At 38.8% G+C, this 14,886-nt stretch overlaps 1 protein-coding gene across 1 annotated transcript; it reads right to left on the bottom strand.

Moving 5' to 3' along the window:
* Nucleotides 1-1,070: 1,070 nt before the first annotated feature.
* Nucleotides 1,071-13,907, bottom strand: tspan7 (tetraspanin 7). The gene is made up of 8 exons (XM_087169713.1): nt 13,596-13,907; nt 6,950-7,138; nt 6,567-6,641; nt 6,360-6,455; nt 5,570-5,725; nt 5,265-5,348; nt 4,684-4,769; nt 1,071-4,005 (listed from the first exon to the last, which is right to left on the bottom strand). Exons 1-7 carry the CDS (start codon nt 13,659-13,661, stop codon nt 4,701-4,703), a joined length of 735 nt encoding a protein of 244 aa, XP_087025839.1. The 5' UTR covers nt 13,662-13,907; the 3' UTR covers nt 1,071-4,005; nt 4,684-4,700.
* Between the last annotated feature and the right edge of the window lie 979 nt (nt 13,908-14,886).

The raw sequence follows: 14,886 nt of genomic DNA, 5'->3' as shown, positions 1-14,886 counted from the left end.
AGGAATTATATTAGACTATGAGTTTGAGCAAGAGTGTAGTATGTGATAGGGTGAGAAAGAGCAGAAAGGAGCTAAAATAAATCTCAGACTGCTTTACAGTTTCATGTGTTCTGCTGGTTTCCCCTCAGGCGGTCTTATTTCTGCTTTTATGGCAACATCACTTTGTTTTGCTGTTAAAGTGTGTGGAATTCTTGTTGTTTGAGCTATTTTTTGGTAAACAAAACAAAACAAACAAACAAACAAAAAACCTTACACATGCTGCAACGTGTAGCAGAGAGTGTTGCTCTGCCTTACCTCTCGTAAGAAGCCAGTGACTGCCTGTTTCCTCTGGGTTGCTTGTCCAGGTTGGGTTGAAGTTATTCAGTCAGTTCTTCCCTCAGTATCGACTGTTCCACAGCATTGGAGTTTCCTTTGTTTTCTTTGGAGGAGATGAGGCTGATGACCAACTGGCTCACGGGATGTCTCTCCATCATTTGGCAATACAGGGTTTTTTTGTGAACAGTAGAAGCTTATTCCCCATTTGGATCCGAATAAAAGGTGAAATTAGTCTCAGTTTAGCTTCCACTGACTTTTTCAATGTTCATTCAAGGTATTTTTTCAGTCTGAATTTGTCAGCTACTCTATTTTATATATCAAGACTAAGTTTACAAAAATAAAACAGCACTGTTTTAATTGTCGAATTGTTTTTCTGATTTTTATGAGACCCAACGTCCATCTTCTTTAGTCTCTCCCTTTGTCATTTGCAGCCAAGTCGAACACTAATCCTGAAGCTAAAGATATGGCTTGTCCCGATTTAAGTGTGGGGACAGCTTAAATAATCACTTTTTGTGTTCTCTAAATGATAAAACTATTGATAAGTCATTAAAATACAATGTTCATATTTTAACCCAGCCACTACATCAGCGCAGTGGGATGAAGCCTTGTGAGGGGTTTTAATGTCAGAATGACACAGGCAGTTCAAACAAGCCAGCCTTGTTAAATAGGCTACATGTAATAAGACACCTATTTAACTCTATGTTTAAAATGTACAAAGCTGTCTCATAGCAAAAGAAGTAAACGCTAAACACAACTGTTATCTGTATATTTATTGATAATAAGACCACTGATGGTGACTTAGTCAATAGTAGACAGCATGGTGCATTTTGAGTGTCTGGTGACCCCATGTGTACGCTGGATGGTATTACAATTTAGTATTTACAGGACAATATAAGCTTGAGGGAGGAAAATAAGTTTTAGCGTGTTGGAAAACATACATTCACTAAATAAATGTACAAATTTAAACGCAATAAGGTTTTTAAAAGCCACAACCAAATACTGACTAAAGTTGAACATAACAGGAGCCACAAAATCAAGACACTCTCTCTCTCTCTCTCTCACACACACACACACACACACACACACACACACACACACACACACACAAACCTCGTCATACAAGGAAACTACACACACAGGGTTAAGAGGATAGTCAAACAATGATGAAAAAAAAAATCACACACACTGAAAGAGAGATAGAAAATCACTTGGTGAAACTGTAAACGTAATGCCAACCAAATCATAATGAGTATACAGCTAAATTGAAACAGCTACATGTTGCACGTTACTCTCAACAAAACATTGGCCACGATTATTTTGTCAGTGCATGTTTTCCTATAAACTATCAAACAAATACAGATTAACAGCACAAAGTGCGGAATCAAAACTCTGACACAACATTTATATATTAGCATATTAGAATGAGAAACATTACATCATATAAATTACATTTCCAATACATATCTACAGATGGTGATGATGATGGAGGCATGTTGATGCACTACATAGAATACTGTAAATACTAGATGGACACTGTTGGAGTCCCCGCGTATCTCTAATGTCGACTTCTCTCATTGTAGCAGGCAGCTGGCTTTGCTTTCAATTAGAAGAATTTCACGGCCCTAATGATTTGATATGACACGAGCAGGCTGAAAAGTGCTGTTTTGCTGAACTCTGTCACATTGAACATCTTTGTTTTGTTGCAACTGTGACCACACCCAACAGTGATGTCAGGTACACTCCTACATCACTACACCTCAGCAAGAAAGAAAGGAAAATCAGCTCTTGTTCACTGCTATTTTAAGCGTAATCGTGACATTTCCTGTTTCTTTTAAACAAGAAAGACAAGGACTAAAACATTACTACTTGATATTAAGTGTTTGTTGGATCATCCGAAACTCTGTCCCCTTGCACACATCTTTCTAATGGGGAGGCGCCACGTCTGATCATTTTTGTAACTTTCCAAAACCGCCAATCTAACAATTAGGATTTAAAGCTCTGTCTCAATCTCTCTTCATTCTTCACACAACTTCTTCCATTACTTTTCATCTGACAATCGAGTGTAAAATCGAGTGTCAAATCAAAATGCTGATTGGACAGCGAGTTTTTCCAATCCACCTTCGTGCGTGGCCGTTTGGACTTTGCTTGAAACGTGTTCAGGTCAACTATCTGTTTAGCAAACTGAGGCAGGCCCGGTCACACCAGCATTTAAAACTGACGCATTTTAAAGCTGTGCTTAAACTTTGAGTCAACTTCAACTCTGTTAAGCTTTAACACATGAATTTACAATGTTGACCAACAGCAAGCTGTCCTGACCATTAACAACTGCTGTTTTAGGGAGAAAAGTCCAAAACAGAGGAAGATATAGATAATTTTACTGACAGATATTTTGAGTTGTCAAAGCAGGAAAAGCACAGGGAATTAAAAGCATAAACGATGGCTGTGTTCCATTTAGGTGAGGCAGATTTAGGGTCCTGGTATTGTGCATGCTTACTGGGACACAAAGGAATGGAGCCATGATTAATGTTGTTATTTACACCAATGATTTCTCTACATTGACAAGTCAAAAATATCTGCAGTGCGAAGGGTCTGTTGTAACACATTAGCTGAATTGCACCATCCACTTTTATCTAATCTCCTCGTCTGTTATAATATAAACTGCTCCACAAAATGGGAATAGTTTAGAGACAATTATGAGATAGGAGTTGATGGTACAAATCCATCTTTTGGATAAATTGTGTGAAGTTATTGTCCGTTCCTCACTTTCTGGTGTGACAGGACCTTCAGTCTAAAGAGTAACTGATTTGTTACATAAGTGACCTCATTTGTTTGTTCGCTAGATGAATATATTTCTCCTCCCCAGTAAAACGAATGAACTGATATTAAATATCATTTATAATGTATTAAGAAGTGTAAGTTCCGGTAAAATTTACTATTATTTTATGTTACTGTGGGAGGATAGACAGGAAAGAGTCACATTTGGTATCTGTGGTCTTATTCTAGACTAAAGCCATAAACTAATACCGGTACTAAATTAAGTTAAATTAAATATTAAATATAAAAAAAATATCGCACTTTGTCTACAGGTAAAAATACTCCAACAGCTCTCTCTATTCTTTCCTTTGTCGATTTCCAAATTTTTCATAAAAACTTAAAATATCATCCCTGGTACTCAATCAGTTCACAAAATGTCACAACCATAGGTATATACAATGGTGAGCAATAGCAAAGTCAAATTCAAAACTAAACCCGTCTATTAAAGTATTACTTTCAAGCTTTAGTAATGTCATTCTGTACAAAGATGTGCAGTAGCCTTCTGATGACGTTCGGTGGAGCATGCTGCATCCAACTGAGAAGCCAAGTTGCACCCAATCACCTATCTGAGACCAACACCGCTGTCGACCCAGACAACTCCGGTCTACCTGCTTGTTGTAGGCTGTACTGATCCAAGATATGTGCTAATGAGCAACTTCTACATCAAGCGGCAGTGTGATGTGTGGTATAGAAAGCTTTGATGCAACAGCAGTGAGTCAAGGAATGGTGCTTTACAATAAGATACATTAAGATATTACATTAAGATCACAGGCAGAGAGACGGAGGGAGGTAAATTCCAATTCAGACGTGTGATAGTGTTTCGGGAATTTACTCGTCATGTTTCAAGGCTCTTTGTTGCTTCTTCTCTTCATCTCCCTAAAAAGATAGAAACACATAGAAACTAGAATTAGTGCTTTGTGATTGTATGACCCCGCCACTCAGACTAGCTTCAACTTACATCCCTGTTTGTCCAGAAACATAAAATATGAACCATTTGTGTGAAATTTTGTCATAACTGCCGTGTGAATTCTTGAGTTATTGTTAAAACGTGTTTTGTAGGGTCACAGTGATCTTGACCTTTGACCACCAAAATCTTATCAGTTCATCCTTGAGTCCAAGTGAATGTTTGTACCAAATTTGAAGAAATTCCCTCAAGGCATTACTGAACTATCGCGTTCACGAGAATGGGATGGACAAACAGAGGGATGGACCAGAGAACATAAAAAAAAAGAAAAAAGTATCTATGAATGAATAAAACCTGCATTCATTGCTTTTTTTTGGCCACTTGGGAACAACAGCACAAGCTAAAAACACATTAGCTTATTATCAACTTAAAAAGATGTTGCGGCCAACGAATTAACACTTGTATGTATTTGGAAATGTGTTTCTAGCCACGTGACACAAACCAAAACAAAGTGGTGAAAGGCACTAAAATGCTTTGAGTTTGAAAGTGATATATATATATATATTTAATTCTTCATTGATATAAAAATATTGATTATATCAGCTTTAACTCTACTTATGTGTGGTTGCCTGTGTGTGAGTGTCTCTCACCTGCCACGTCACGTCAGCTAGACCATCTCATACTGATTGGCTGTGATGATCCTGGACAGACAGCAGGCCAGCAACATGCCAATCAGCTGACAGATACACAGGAAAGGGCTTTGGTTAATTGGAGATAAAAAACTGTGCAAGTGACTATTTAGTTTTTTCAAAATGAAGATGTAATTTCTTGTTTTTCTGCCCTGTTGTAAAAAGGTTATTGCTACAAGTATGTACTTTTCTACAATATGTACAATTGCTGAAAACGTGTTATAATACAGATACTACACTGTACACTGTGTCAAGGGAATATAAGGTTCCATTTTAAACAAAAGGAGGGGGAATAAAGTTGCCTATTCTTTTCAAAGTACACTGGTTCTGACTTAATGGAATTTCCCTGTAAAGTACATTTCCTATCAAATCCAAACTGTGAGCACAAAATACAAAATGCAATATGACTAAGTCCGTTGATATTTTTAGCAAGTGTCTTGTTTGTTTTCAGTAATTATGCCTCCACTTCAAACACGTTAACGATTTCTTTATACTGATACAACACACATGCCACCTTTTATTTGCACAGCATCAACTCTTACCTGTGAGAAGGCGATCCCAAACGTCACTCCCGCAATAATGGCCATGTTGGTTTCCATGAATGAAGTGACCAGCTCATAGCAGCCCTGAAACACAGGGGGCAGGTTAGTTCGCAGAGGGTCCAGGGACATGTTATATGTACAAATTAGGGGTAAGATGGATATCTGGGAGAGTATCTGAGGCATTTGTTAGTGTGTGGAGGAGGGAGATGGTTTTAAAAAAGTGCATGAGGACCTGTCAGATGTAAATACAGTCATCTGCTGACTGATGACATATGCGCTCATAGACAATACAATAACATACTGACCTGGTGGTAGACCTTGTTTGGAGCTATAGTTGCATTGCGGAGGTCTTCTGGGTTGCAGTCAGAGGAGTTGAAGCAACAACTGGCAGGAATGCCGTTGGATGGGTAATACACACTGCCAAACCAACTGGTGTAGTTATACACGCCACAGCAACGCAGCTAAAAACAAACATAAGAGAGAGCATTGAGAACACATCAGAATTCACAGATAAGGCTGGCCTTATATATCTATATTCTATACCAAAACCAACAATGTGTAAGGTCTCTCAATATTTCCTTTTATGTGGCGCTTAAGACCCAAACCCATTCATTCCTACTGAAGATGCAAATCTTTAAAAAGTGGGTCAAAAACAGTTTCAATTTTTTTAAAGTAGTAATTGAAAACATTAATCAAATAGACAGTAAATAGAGGATTTGTTGGGGTCTATTTTGAGCTGCAGATCAATTCCTATTTGGTGTGCTAGTTTATTACATGTAAGGAAACGTCTCAAAATAAACTAAACTGCCCTTTTTTACTGTAGTGCAGGATTGTGTCATTGATGAGTTTTTAACAGTTGGACAACAGCGGAGATCTATAGCACAGACAAAAGCCGCATCAGGCTTTGGCTACACATGCGATACTTGTTAGTAGCATAAAATGATAACCAATTATTTTTATTTTTTTTTCCATGGAATTTGTTGACAATAAAGAAGAAAAATGCAGAATTGCCACCTTTGTCTTTCAGATGTGCAGTTTATGCATCCAGCTTCTGTGTTTATCAGCTGTCGGACCTTGATGATGTCAGGGACTTACCTTGTGCTGCAGGTTATCAACAGCACGGCTCGCCTCATCCTCAGCATTGTAGTTCAGGACTGCGTCAGTGTACGTCCTGTGAAAGGTTCCCTTTATCTGCGGCATGCAAATATATTCACACAATCACACACATTAACGGCATAAGAGTGCTCTGGTGCTTTTGTGTTAGATTTATAAAGGTTGTTATGTGGTGAACTGCATGCTGACCTCGTGGCGAAACACAAATCCAGAGATCCCAGCCACTAACTCAGCGAGGAAGACAAGCGACAGAAACATGGCATACTACAGAGAGAAGAAGTAAGAGCGAGATTTGCATAGTTTGCATGAAAACCCTCTGCCTTAGATGTGTATCATTTGCATATGCTTGCACACAGACACACACACATACACGCTTCAACACACCCACTTGACCACCATTAACCGACCAAAGTGCCCTGCAGCATCTATTGGATTTCTGATCCCTCTCCGCATGATAGAGGTCAACCATTATTCCCTTTATCATGTGACCTGAGGCTAATTAATCAGCATCTACAACACTCCTCTCTCTCGTTGCAACATAACACTCCGCCCTTTCTCCTACAGCCTCTCACCAGCTTCAGCATCCATGGGCTTCCTCTGCAGGTGGCGAAGCATCCAAACAGGCCAAAAACGATGATGACGGTCCCGGTGCCAATGAGGACGTACGGAGCGTTGGTGGAGTTGTCGGCGATCAGAGAGATGTACGGGCCCAGCATCAACTTCCCCCATACTCCCACTGCCAGCAGGATGGCTCCTGTTATCTACAGGGTGGGGGTTGGAGAGAAGGATGTAACAGAGAGAGAGCACAGGAAACAGAATGAAAGCAGAGAACAGGCCTTTATCTGTGCACTTCTGCGATACTACAATAGCTGTGTTTTAGCAGCGTGCCGAGGGGGGAGGAGGAGGAAGAAGATCAAGGTGGAACAAGAAAGGAGAGCAATTAGAGTAAGGAGGAGGAGATGGCAGACAGAAGACACAAATTTATCAGGAGTACGGGATAGCGATCACCTGCTTTATGAATATGCCTGCACTCACACATACAGAAAGAGAGAGACAAAAAGAAAGGGGACAAATCAAAGAAGCTCTTTGATCCGAGGCGAGACGCTTCCTCCTGTTGCGCCTCTCTTAGCATTTCAAATGAAGGCTGCGGATAAAAGAGCGTGCTGTACGAGGCAGATGAAGCGGCGTGTGTCTCAGCTGGGTATGTCTTGCTGGCATCAGAAAGAGAGTGGGGTGTGGAACGGCTGCTGATGATCTGACTCGAGCAAGGGCCAACTCATCATCCTAACCTCCTTCCTTCCAAGAGGAGGCTGCTCGCCGTCCTGCTGGCCAGGCCCTCTGACTATGGAGAGGGAGCAGTCTGTACAAAATGTCTCTGTTCACGTTGTAACCGCTAAAACCGATGAATAGAATACACTCAGCTCTCAGTGGAAAATGAGCTAACATGACTGAAATAATGATGAAGAAAAGTTCCCTCTCTTGGTCAACAATATCATCAGGCCTGATGTGATGTAAAAGTGAGAAAATTACAGCAGTGATAAACAACAATACAAAAAAAAATACAAGTTCTGCTGCATAAAGTTTGACTGTTAAGTTCACTCTGAGACTATAGCTTACATCAGCCTCTGCAGGTTAATGACTGTGCTAACAACAGTTACTCTTTGCCCCGTTGGCAGGGTGTAGACATAACGCTTGGGCAAAGGTTTTTCACCATGATAAACCGCCAGCCTCCAGCCTGCCTGTCCTTTGACTGCTGCATTGTTCTGAATTTGCTTGCAGTTCTTAATTAGGAGTTCTTTTATACTTAAATACAGTGAGAGTAGTTTGAGAATATCCACTGTGGCTGTTGTGTTACGTGACTAAACTCGATCGTTGCTCATGCAAACATCCACATGTGGATTTCCCTATCAACACTGGCACACAAGTGCAATGAGTTTCAGCTGAGGCCGAGATGATAAGAACGGTTAGGCTGGGAGAAAACACGCACAATAAAACACACTGAGAGCCAGTTCCTGAAGAAAGCATAAGCTACAGCGAGGTCTTGAATTTACAGATACACTAGTTAAGGCCTGCAGCTAGTAATAAATTTCATTATCAATTATTTGTTTGATTTACAAACCAAAAAAAAAAACAAAGAGAAGAAATATTTCAACTTGCTTTTTTTGATTGAGCAACATTTTAAAAACCTGAAGATATTCAGTTTACTATCATAGAGGACTGGGAAAGCCATACAATATTTAGATTTAAAAGCAGTAACTACTTCACTTTTGGCAACCTCAAAAAACAAAATAAATGTGAAATCAATTAATTTTCTGATCAAATATTTAATTAATTAATAGTTTCAGGTCTGCACTGGTTCCCCACAATACTGCTAATGTATTTATCTCTTCGTATTTATGAGAAACACGTTGCTGTGGTTTCTATTATGTAAGCAAAACCTATAAAAAGGTATTATTGACAGCCTGTGGGCAGGTGAAACACATAGTGAGAAGTGAGAGCCACTAGATTTTCTATTTATGATCATCTCAAGAGTTGTCTGTTTAATGTCTTTGTAATCTCTTTATCTGAATCCTCATCCTGCTGTTCCCTGTGTTACTGTAGCTGCTATGTGCTACCAGTATTGATTCTAATGCTTTATAAACATGTATGATGTAAATCATCGCATATTATAAGTGTATGTATAAAGTGTTTTTTGCACTTAGTCACAAATTTAAGTGCTGGAGCTTGAGATAATATATAAAATACTTTCCAGCTTGGTGTGTATTTTGTTTGTTGATGATTCTACATCTTTGATATAAAAGTATTCAAACAGCACAATGTGAATCTTTGACTGAGGTGGCCACCTCCAACATACAAATGCGATCTTCGACGAGGGCTCACAAGTAGACAAAGCGTTGTTTTAAGGGGCTATGAGTTAAAAAACATTGGGAGACACTGGTCTAATGAACTCAGATATATAATTAGGTACAAATGGTACGTCAAAACCTCTTAATGTACAGAAATATTTATCATCTCACAGTATATAGGATCCTATTACCCAACCATAAAAAGTGTCGACCACATTAATGTAATTCAATGTAAAGTAAGGCTGGAACAACTGATCATTTTCTTTATCGATTAGTCTACTGACTATTGTCTGGATTAAATGATTATGCTACACATGTCTTGATTTGTCTTATCCATAGTCCAAAACCAAAAGATATTCAGTTTACTATCAAGTATGACAAAGAAAGGCATTATATCCCTACATTGAGAAGCCTGAACCAGCAAATGTTTTTGTTTACAAAATAACCAAGACTATTTCTGTCAAATTTTCTGACTGTTTCTGACTAATCAATTTATCAACTAATGTAAAGTATCCCCTCTTTTCAGCCCCTGCCCAGCTGAACTGAAGGACTGCGGTCTGATGATTTGATTTGTAAGTAATGACATCTACTGTTTTCTATTAACAGTGATTCTAACAGCTTAAGCGGACTGTCTTTTAAGACAACAGTGCTCTTGATCACGATGTACTCACTGTTTATTGCCTACATCATCAGCCACAAAATGTCGCTCCCCCTAATAACTGCTGCCTCATACAAATAAAGGATCATCTTGTCAATGCTTAAGTGTTCATTTTAAAGCCAACAGGGAAATCAAGTCCAAGGAGCAGGGACAAGTCATTTCGACTCCAAGTCTGTTGCTGAATTCCAAACAGCCCCCTTCCTCCCGCACGTTTTGTTTGAAATTCAATGCCTGCCCAGCCACCCTGGTTACAGCACAGAGTGTAAAACAGGTCACCCCTCTTCCCTCCTCCTCCTACCCGGGCCTAATAAAGAAACAGAAGGTGTGATGACAAAATATGCTGGCGAGGACACCACGCAGACTCTGCCACCTGCTCTTCATTTCACCGTCCTGTGTGTAAAGTATGACAACACACACATATTCACACTTAAGACATTATTTGCCATGACAAGCCGATGACAGTGAAACCGAGGCCTGACACTGAGGCACCTCTCCCACTTCGAACTTGGTGCCAGTGCCCTCTCCATGCTTCACCCTCAGGGTTGAAGAGAGCCAGTGAACTGTGAGACGCTTCTGCGCTTCAGACATCTGAAACCTGATGCTGTGGATGCACGGGGAGGGCTGGAGGACCATCCAATCCTGACTAAATATAAAAGTTCATATCTATGACACTGGCACATGTCTGCGGAGCAGGAGGACACACAGCACAGCTCTTCTTTTACAGATCTTAACTGAAAGTCTGATTTCAGTTCTGTGTTTCCACCAGGACTTTCTTCCCCAATGATAGAGGTTAATCTAGGTTTTGTCCATGGCCAAGTATCAAGAGGCTATTTTCACTTCCAACAGTTTAGGGTTAATGTAGCAAAAACAGAGAAGGCACTCTTCATGTCCTAAACACATTATAGACGGATAAACCTCTTCCACATGTTCCATTTAGATAATCCACTCTGGCCATATTTGGCTGCTATCAGAAATGTATCACACAGGAATGAGCCTATAACTCACAACTGTGGTCAAAAATTATGGGCAAAAACGTTCTAAATTCAGTCACTGTTCTGCTTAGCCTGGCTGATATGTGGTCTTAGAATCATATTGTTGCTTGCATGGACGCTACATCATATTTGAAGACTCAACTGGTAATCGAAAGGTAAACACAAGCACATCCAAACCACCGAAAAGCACACAGGGAATAAAAGATGCTATTTCACCCCTCACTTCACAAGTTCATCTCAAAGTCATTTATCCAAAATTGGAAGCACTCGCAACCAAATGTATTTAGTTTGAGTAGCTGAGACAACTCAAGTAATCTGCTGGCTCAAATACTAAGGACACTTGTTACAAAGAGCTTTAATTACAGTGAAAAGATGGGCAGAATCTATTCTTCAAATGAATGTGGTTATATTCTGCTTGCTGAGCATGGTGAATACAGCTTTTTATAAATTCAAATCAGAGCAAAGCTTTGCAGCACGAGACCTTGGCAAAAAAATCCAGAGGTACTAACTGAACTCCATGATAAATTTTGTAGCGTTTGTGGTGCTGTTTTGAGTAATATTTTAGGGTGTGTCTGATGTTTTTGCTCCTCAGTGAAACAGCATGTAAAAGTGGTAAAATAAACATCAAGCCAACAAGGTGGACTGTGCACAGACCCAACCCCAGCTGGATACAGGGGCAAGATAAAAACAATGTACAACAGAAAAGGAGAAGACGCAGTGTTATTTTGTATCAAGTAATATCCTTACTGTAATCGGAGCAGTCACTTTCTTGCCTGTGTGCAGTATATAACCTCATCCTTTGTTCACATGGACGTTTGCCTGACAAGACTTTGTAGTTCAAAACATTGTATCAATGAAATTAACCTTGCAAGTTTCAATGTGTTTCAAATGGATCCAGCTTCTCAAATGTGAGATTTGCTTCTTCACCATCCATTACATTATGGAAAACTAAATATCTGTTTGGACCACTGGCCAGACAAAGTATACAATTTGAGGATGTCAGCCAAGGCTGAAGGAAATTCTTAAGGTTATATAGATTAAATGATTAATTGCTTAATTGAGAAATCAATTTGCAGACTAATGAATTTGCCCTAGGGGATAAATAAAATATCTATCTATCTATCTATCTAATGAAAGCATGCGCTACTATCAACATACCGTTGTATAACCACCACTGTACTGTTTACTCTGTTCAGAACAAGTACAAGTACAATACTTGAGTATTTTAATTTTATGCAAATTTCTACTATTAACCGACTAAATTTCAGAGGAAAATATATATATTTTTTAACTCAACTACAATTTTTGGTAACTATAGTCACTGGTTACTTTTCAGATTCAGGTGTTAAAAACCTAAATGAGCATATAAAATGCAATACATTGTAATACAGTGAGTTAAACCACCCAAGAGTCTGTAAAATGAGTAAAACTAGTTATACTGCATCCAGCTACTACATAAAGATGAAACTTAAATGTTACTGAATCAATAATAATAATCCAATGGTATAATTAATAGCAATGTAACACTGGTTGCGTAGCGAGTACTTTTACTTTGCTACTTTTCAACTACTTATTTTCCCAATAAAACTATAAAAAGTAAGATATTGAATACTGGACTTCTACTTGTAATGCAGTATTTCTTTTACAATCTTATACCCTTTTAATTAAGTAAAAGATCTGATTATCTATATAGAGTGGTGGAAGTAGAACTCCTTTTACTTAAGTAAAAGCAGTAATACTACAATATGCAAATACTTCATTGAAAGTAAAAGTCCTGCATTCAAAATAGTACTTATATAAAAGTAAGAAATTGTAAAATATCTGAAGTACTCATTATAAAGAGGAATGGCTCCTGTCAGTGTTGAATATATATATATACACAATACACTTATTTATACAATATATATTACATATATGCATTTGATGATTATTAATCATACAATAAAAATGTAGCCTAAGCAAAAATTTTTTTTTAAGTTTAGCTTGTTCAGAGGGAGATCATTTTAAATAATTTATATACATTTGGGCAGTTTATTCTTTAATGCATAATCAATATTTCATGAACTGGGTTTTATATATAAAATTTTAATCCTAAGTAAAAAGAACAATATTCCATTTTGAGAGGTGGTGAAGCAGAAGTATAAATTAACATAAAGTGTAAATACTTAAATAAATTGAAATACTTAAGTAGCCTACAGTACTTGAGTAAATCTACTAGTTTGCTACGTTTCACCAATATCTATACATGAGTATATACTAATGGTGGAAGGTCCCTTTAAGAATATATAGAAACGACCCCAAAATGTGGAGTATGTGGTCAGAAATGGGCTGTAAACGGGCCTTATCGAACAGACTAGGCCCTTAACGTTGGTCTTATCGGACAGACTTAAATCGTTGCAGTGATATTAAAATCCTCCGCCGCGCTTACTGACAACAACCATGATGCTATGTGTGCAATGTACTGACACCACTGACGCCCAACAGCCCAAATATGTGTAACCTTAACACAAGTTACATAATAAAAGACGTAAAAATGCATATCTTTAACCCTAAATGAGGTGTCGTTAGGCGAGCCCCGTCGATCATTTAGCGTTTATTGAGACGAGATAATAATTCCGTCGATGATGATGATGCTGGCTCATCACGCACAACAACAAACAAAAAATGGATTGCGATCATTTTCTGCAGGGTGATTAAAAAAAGATAACGAAAAGCAACATACCCAAAACACGAAGGAGTAAACGATGAGGAGGGTTTTAAGGCAGGTGATGACCGGCTTGGTCTCCATTCTGGAGCGTAGGACAGACCCAATGTGATAACAACAGCAGCGGAAAAAAAATGAAACGTCTCTGCGAGCTGTCGCGTTGCAACCATGCGCTGATGCAGCCACACAGCGTCACTGGAGCAACGCACCAGACCAGCCAGCAGCTTACACTATCCTCAGTGGAAACCCTACATAACACAGCCCGCGATTTACACGGCGATTTTGTAGTCTCAACCAGGCACTAGTTAAATACTAGTTGTTATAATCTGTTTCCTACTGCTGCTTATATTTATGTGCAGATGTATGCAAAGGTTTGAACATCCCTGAGCAAATTACGTATTTGTGTTGGTTCTGAAAAAGCAATAAGCAAACACAACCCCTTCAGCCATATTTGCAGTGGGGCCGGTGCCACCACTGTTTTTTTTTTTTCCCCAAGTGAGGAAATATAATATTCTTCAATCCGGTTCAAACTGTTAAACATTTTTTAGCGCATGAAGATCAAATCATCACTAAAGTCTATATCATGCAAGAGAGCCAATAAAAAAGTGAAGGGGTCAAAGTTGCAATATTGATATTGAAGGCGTGGTAATTGATTCATGATGTCAACTCTTGCAGTGAATGACTTCGTGGTTGTTGTGTGATTCGGCCAATGTGTCAAGTTGCAACATCAGAGGCTGAAAAATAAAGCCAACACCTAAGTGTCAAAAACTGCAGTTCCTCCAATGACCACTTGAGGCTGGCTCCAAAAGTGAGTCATGTTAAAATGTCCAACACTACAGCAGAAATAAACATGTTTACAGCCTGATACAAAAAACGGTTTTGGTCTTTATAGCTTAATTCCTCCTTCATGGCAACTGTAAGGGGAGTGATTTCTTATATAACATCTGTTTAAATTTTACTAAGGCTTGAAGTGGTGCATAACTGAGGGCGTGCTGCTTTGAGTGACAGTGCATGCTTGCCACAAACCGGCATGCACCACAGTCTTGGCTCCACACATGAGGTCACCGTGACCTTGCCCTATGACCACCAAAATCTAATCAGCTCATCCTTGTGTCCAAATGAACGTTTGTACCAAATTTGAGGAAATTCCCTCAAGGCATTACTGAGGTATATTGCATTCAGTAGAATGGGATGGACGGCCGGACAACCAGAAAACATAGTGCCTCTGACCCTGGCTGTTGCTGGCGCATAGGCATAATAAATAATATAAAAAATGTATATATATATATATATATATATATATATATAT

Source organism: Seriola lalandi, unplaced genomic scaffold, assembly GCF_002814215.2.
Source record: "Seriola lalandi dorsalis isolate HSWRI2012SDOR001 ecotype SW California unplaced genomic scaffold, Sedor1 jcf7180002054908, whole genome shotgun sequence".
Lineage (NCBI taxonomy): Eukaryota > Metazoa > Chordata > Actinopteri > Carangiformes > Carangidae > Seriola > Seriola lalandi.
Note: the sequence above shows the minus strand (reverse complement) of the source record. Positions and strands in the feature narration are given on the sequence as shown.

Bases quoted from the DNA above. Each gene is read 5' to 3' on its own strand.
- tspan7 (XM_087169713.1), bottom strand. From the start codon at position 13,661: ATGGAGACCAAGCCGGTCATCACCTGCCTTAAAACCCTCCTCATCGTT. The intron at 5,726-6,359 runs GTAAGTCCCTGA...GTTTGTTTTTAG, and splicing joins TTGATAACCTGCAGCACAAG to CTGCGTTGCTGTGGCGTGTA. The intron at 5,349-5,569 runs GTCAGTATGTTA...CCTGTGTTTCAG, and splicing joins CAAACAAGGTCTACCACCAG to GGCTGCTATGAGCTGGTCAC.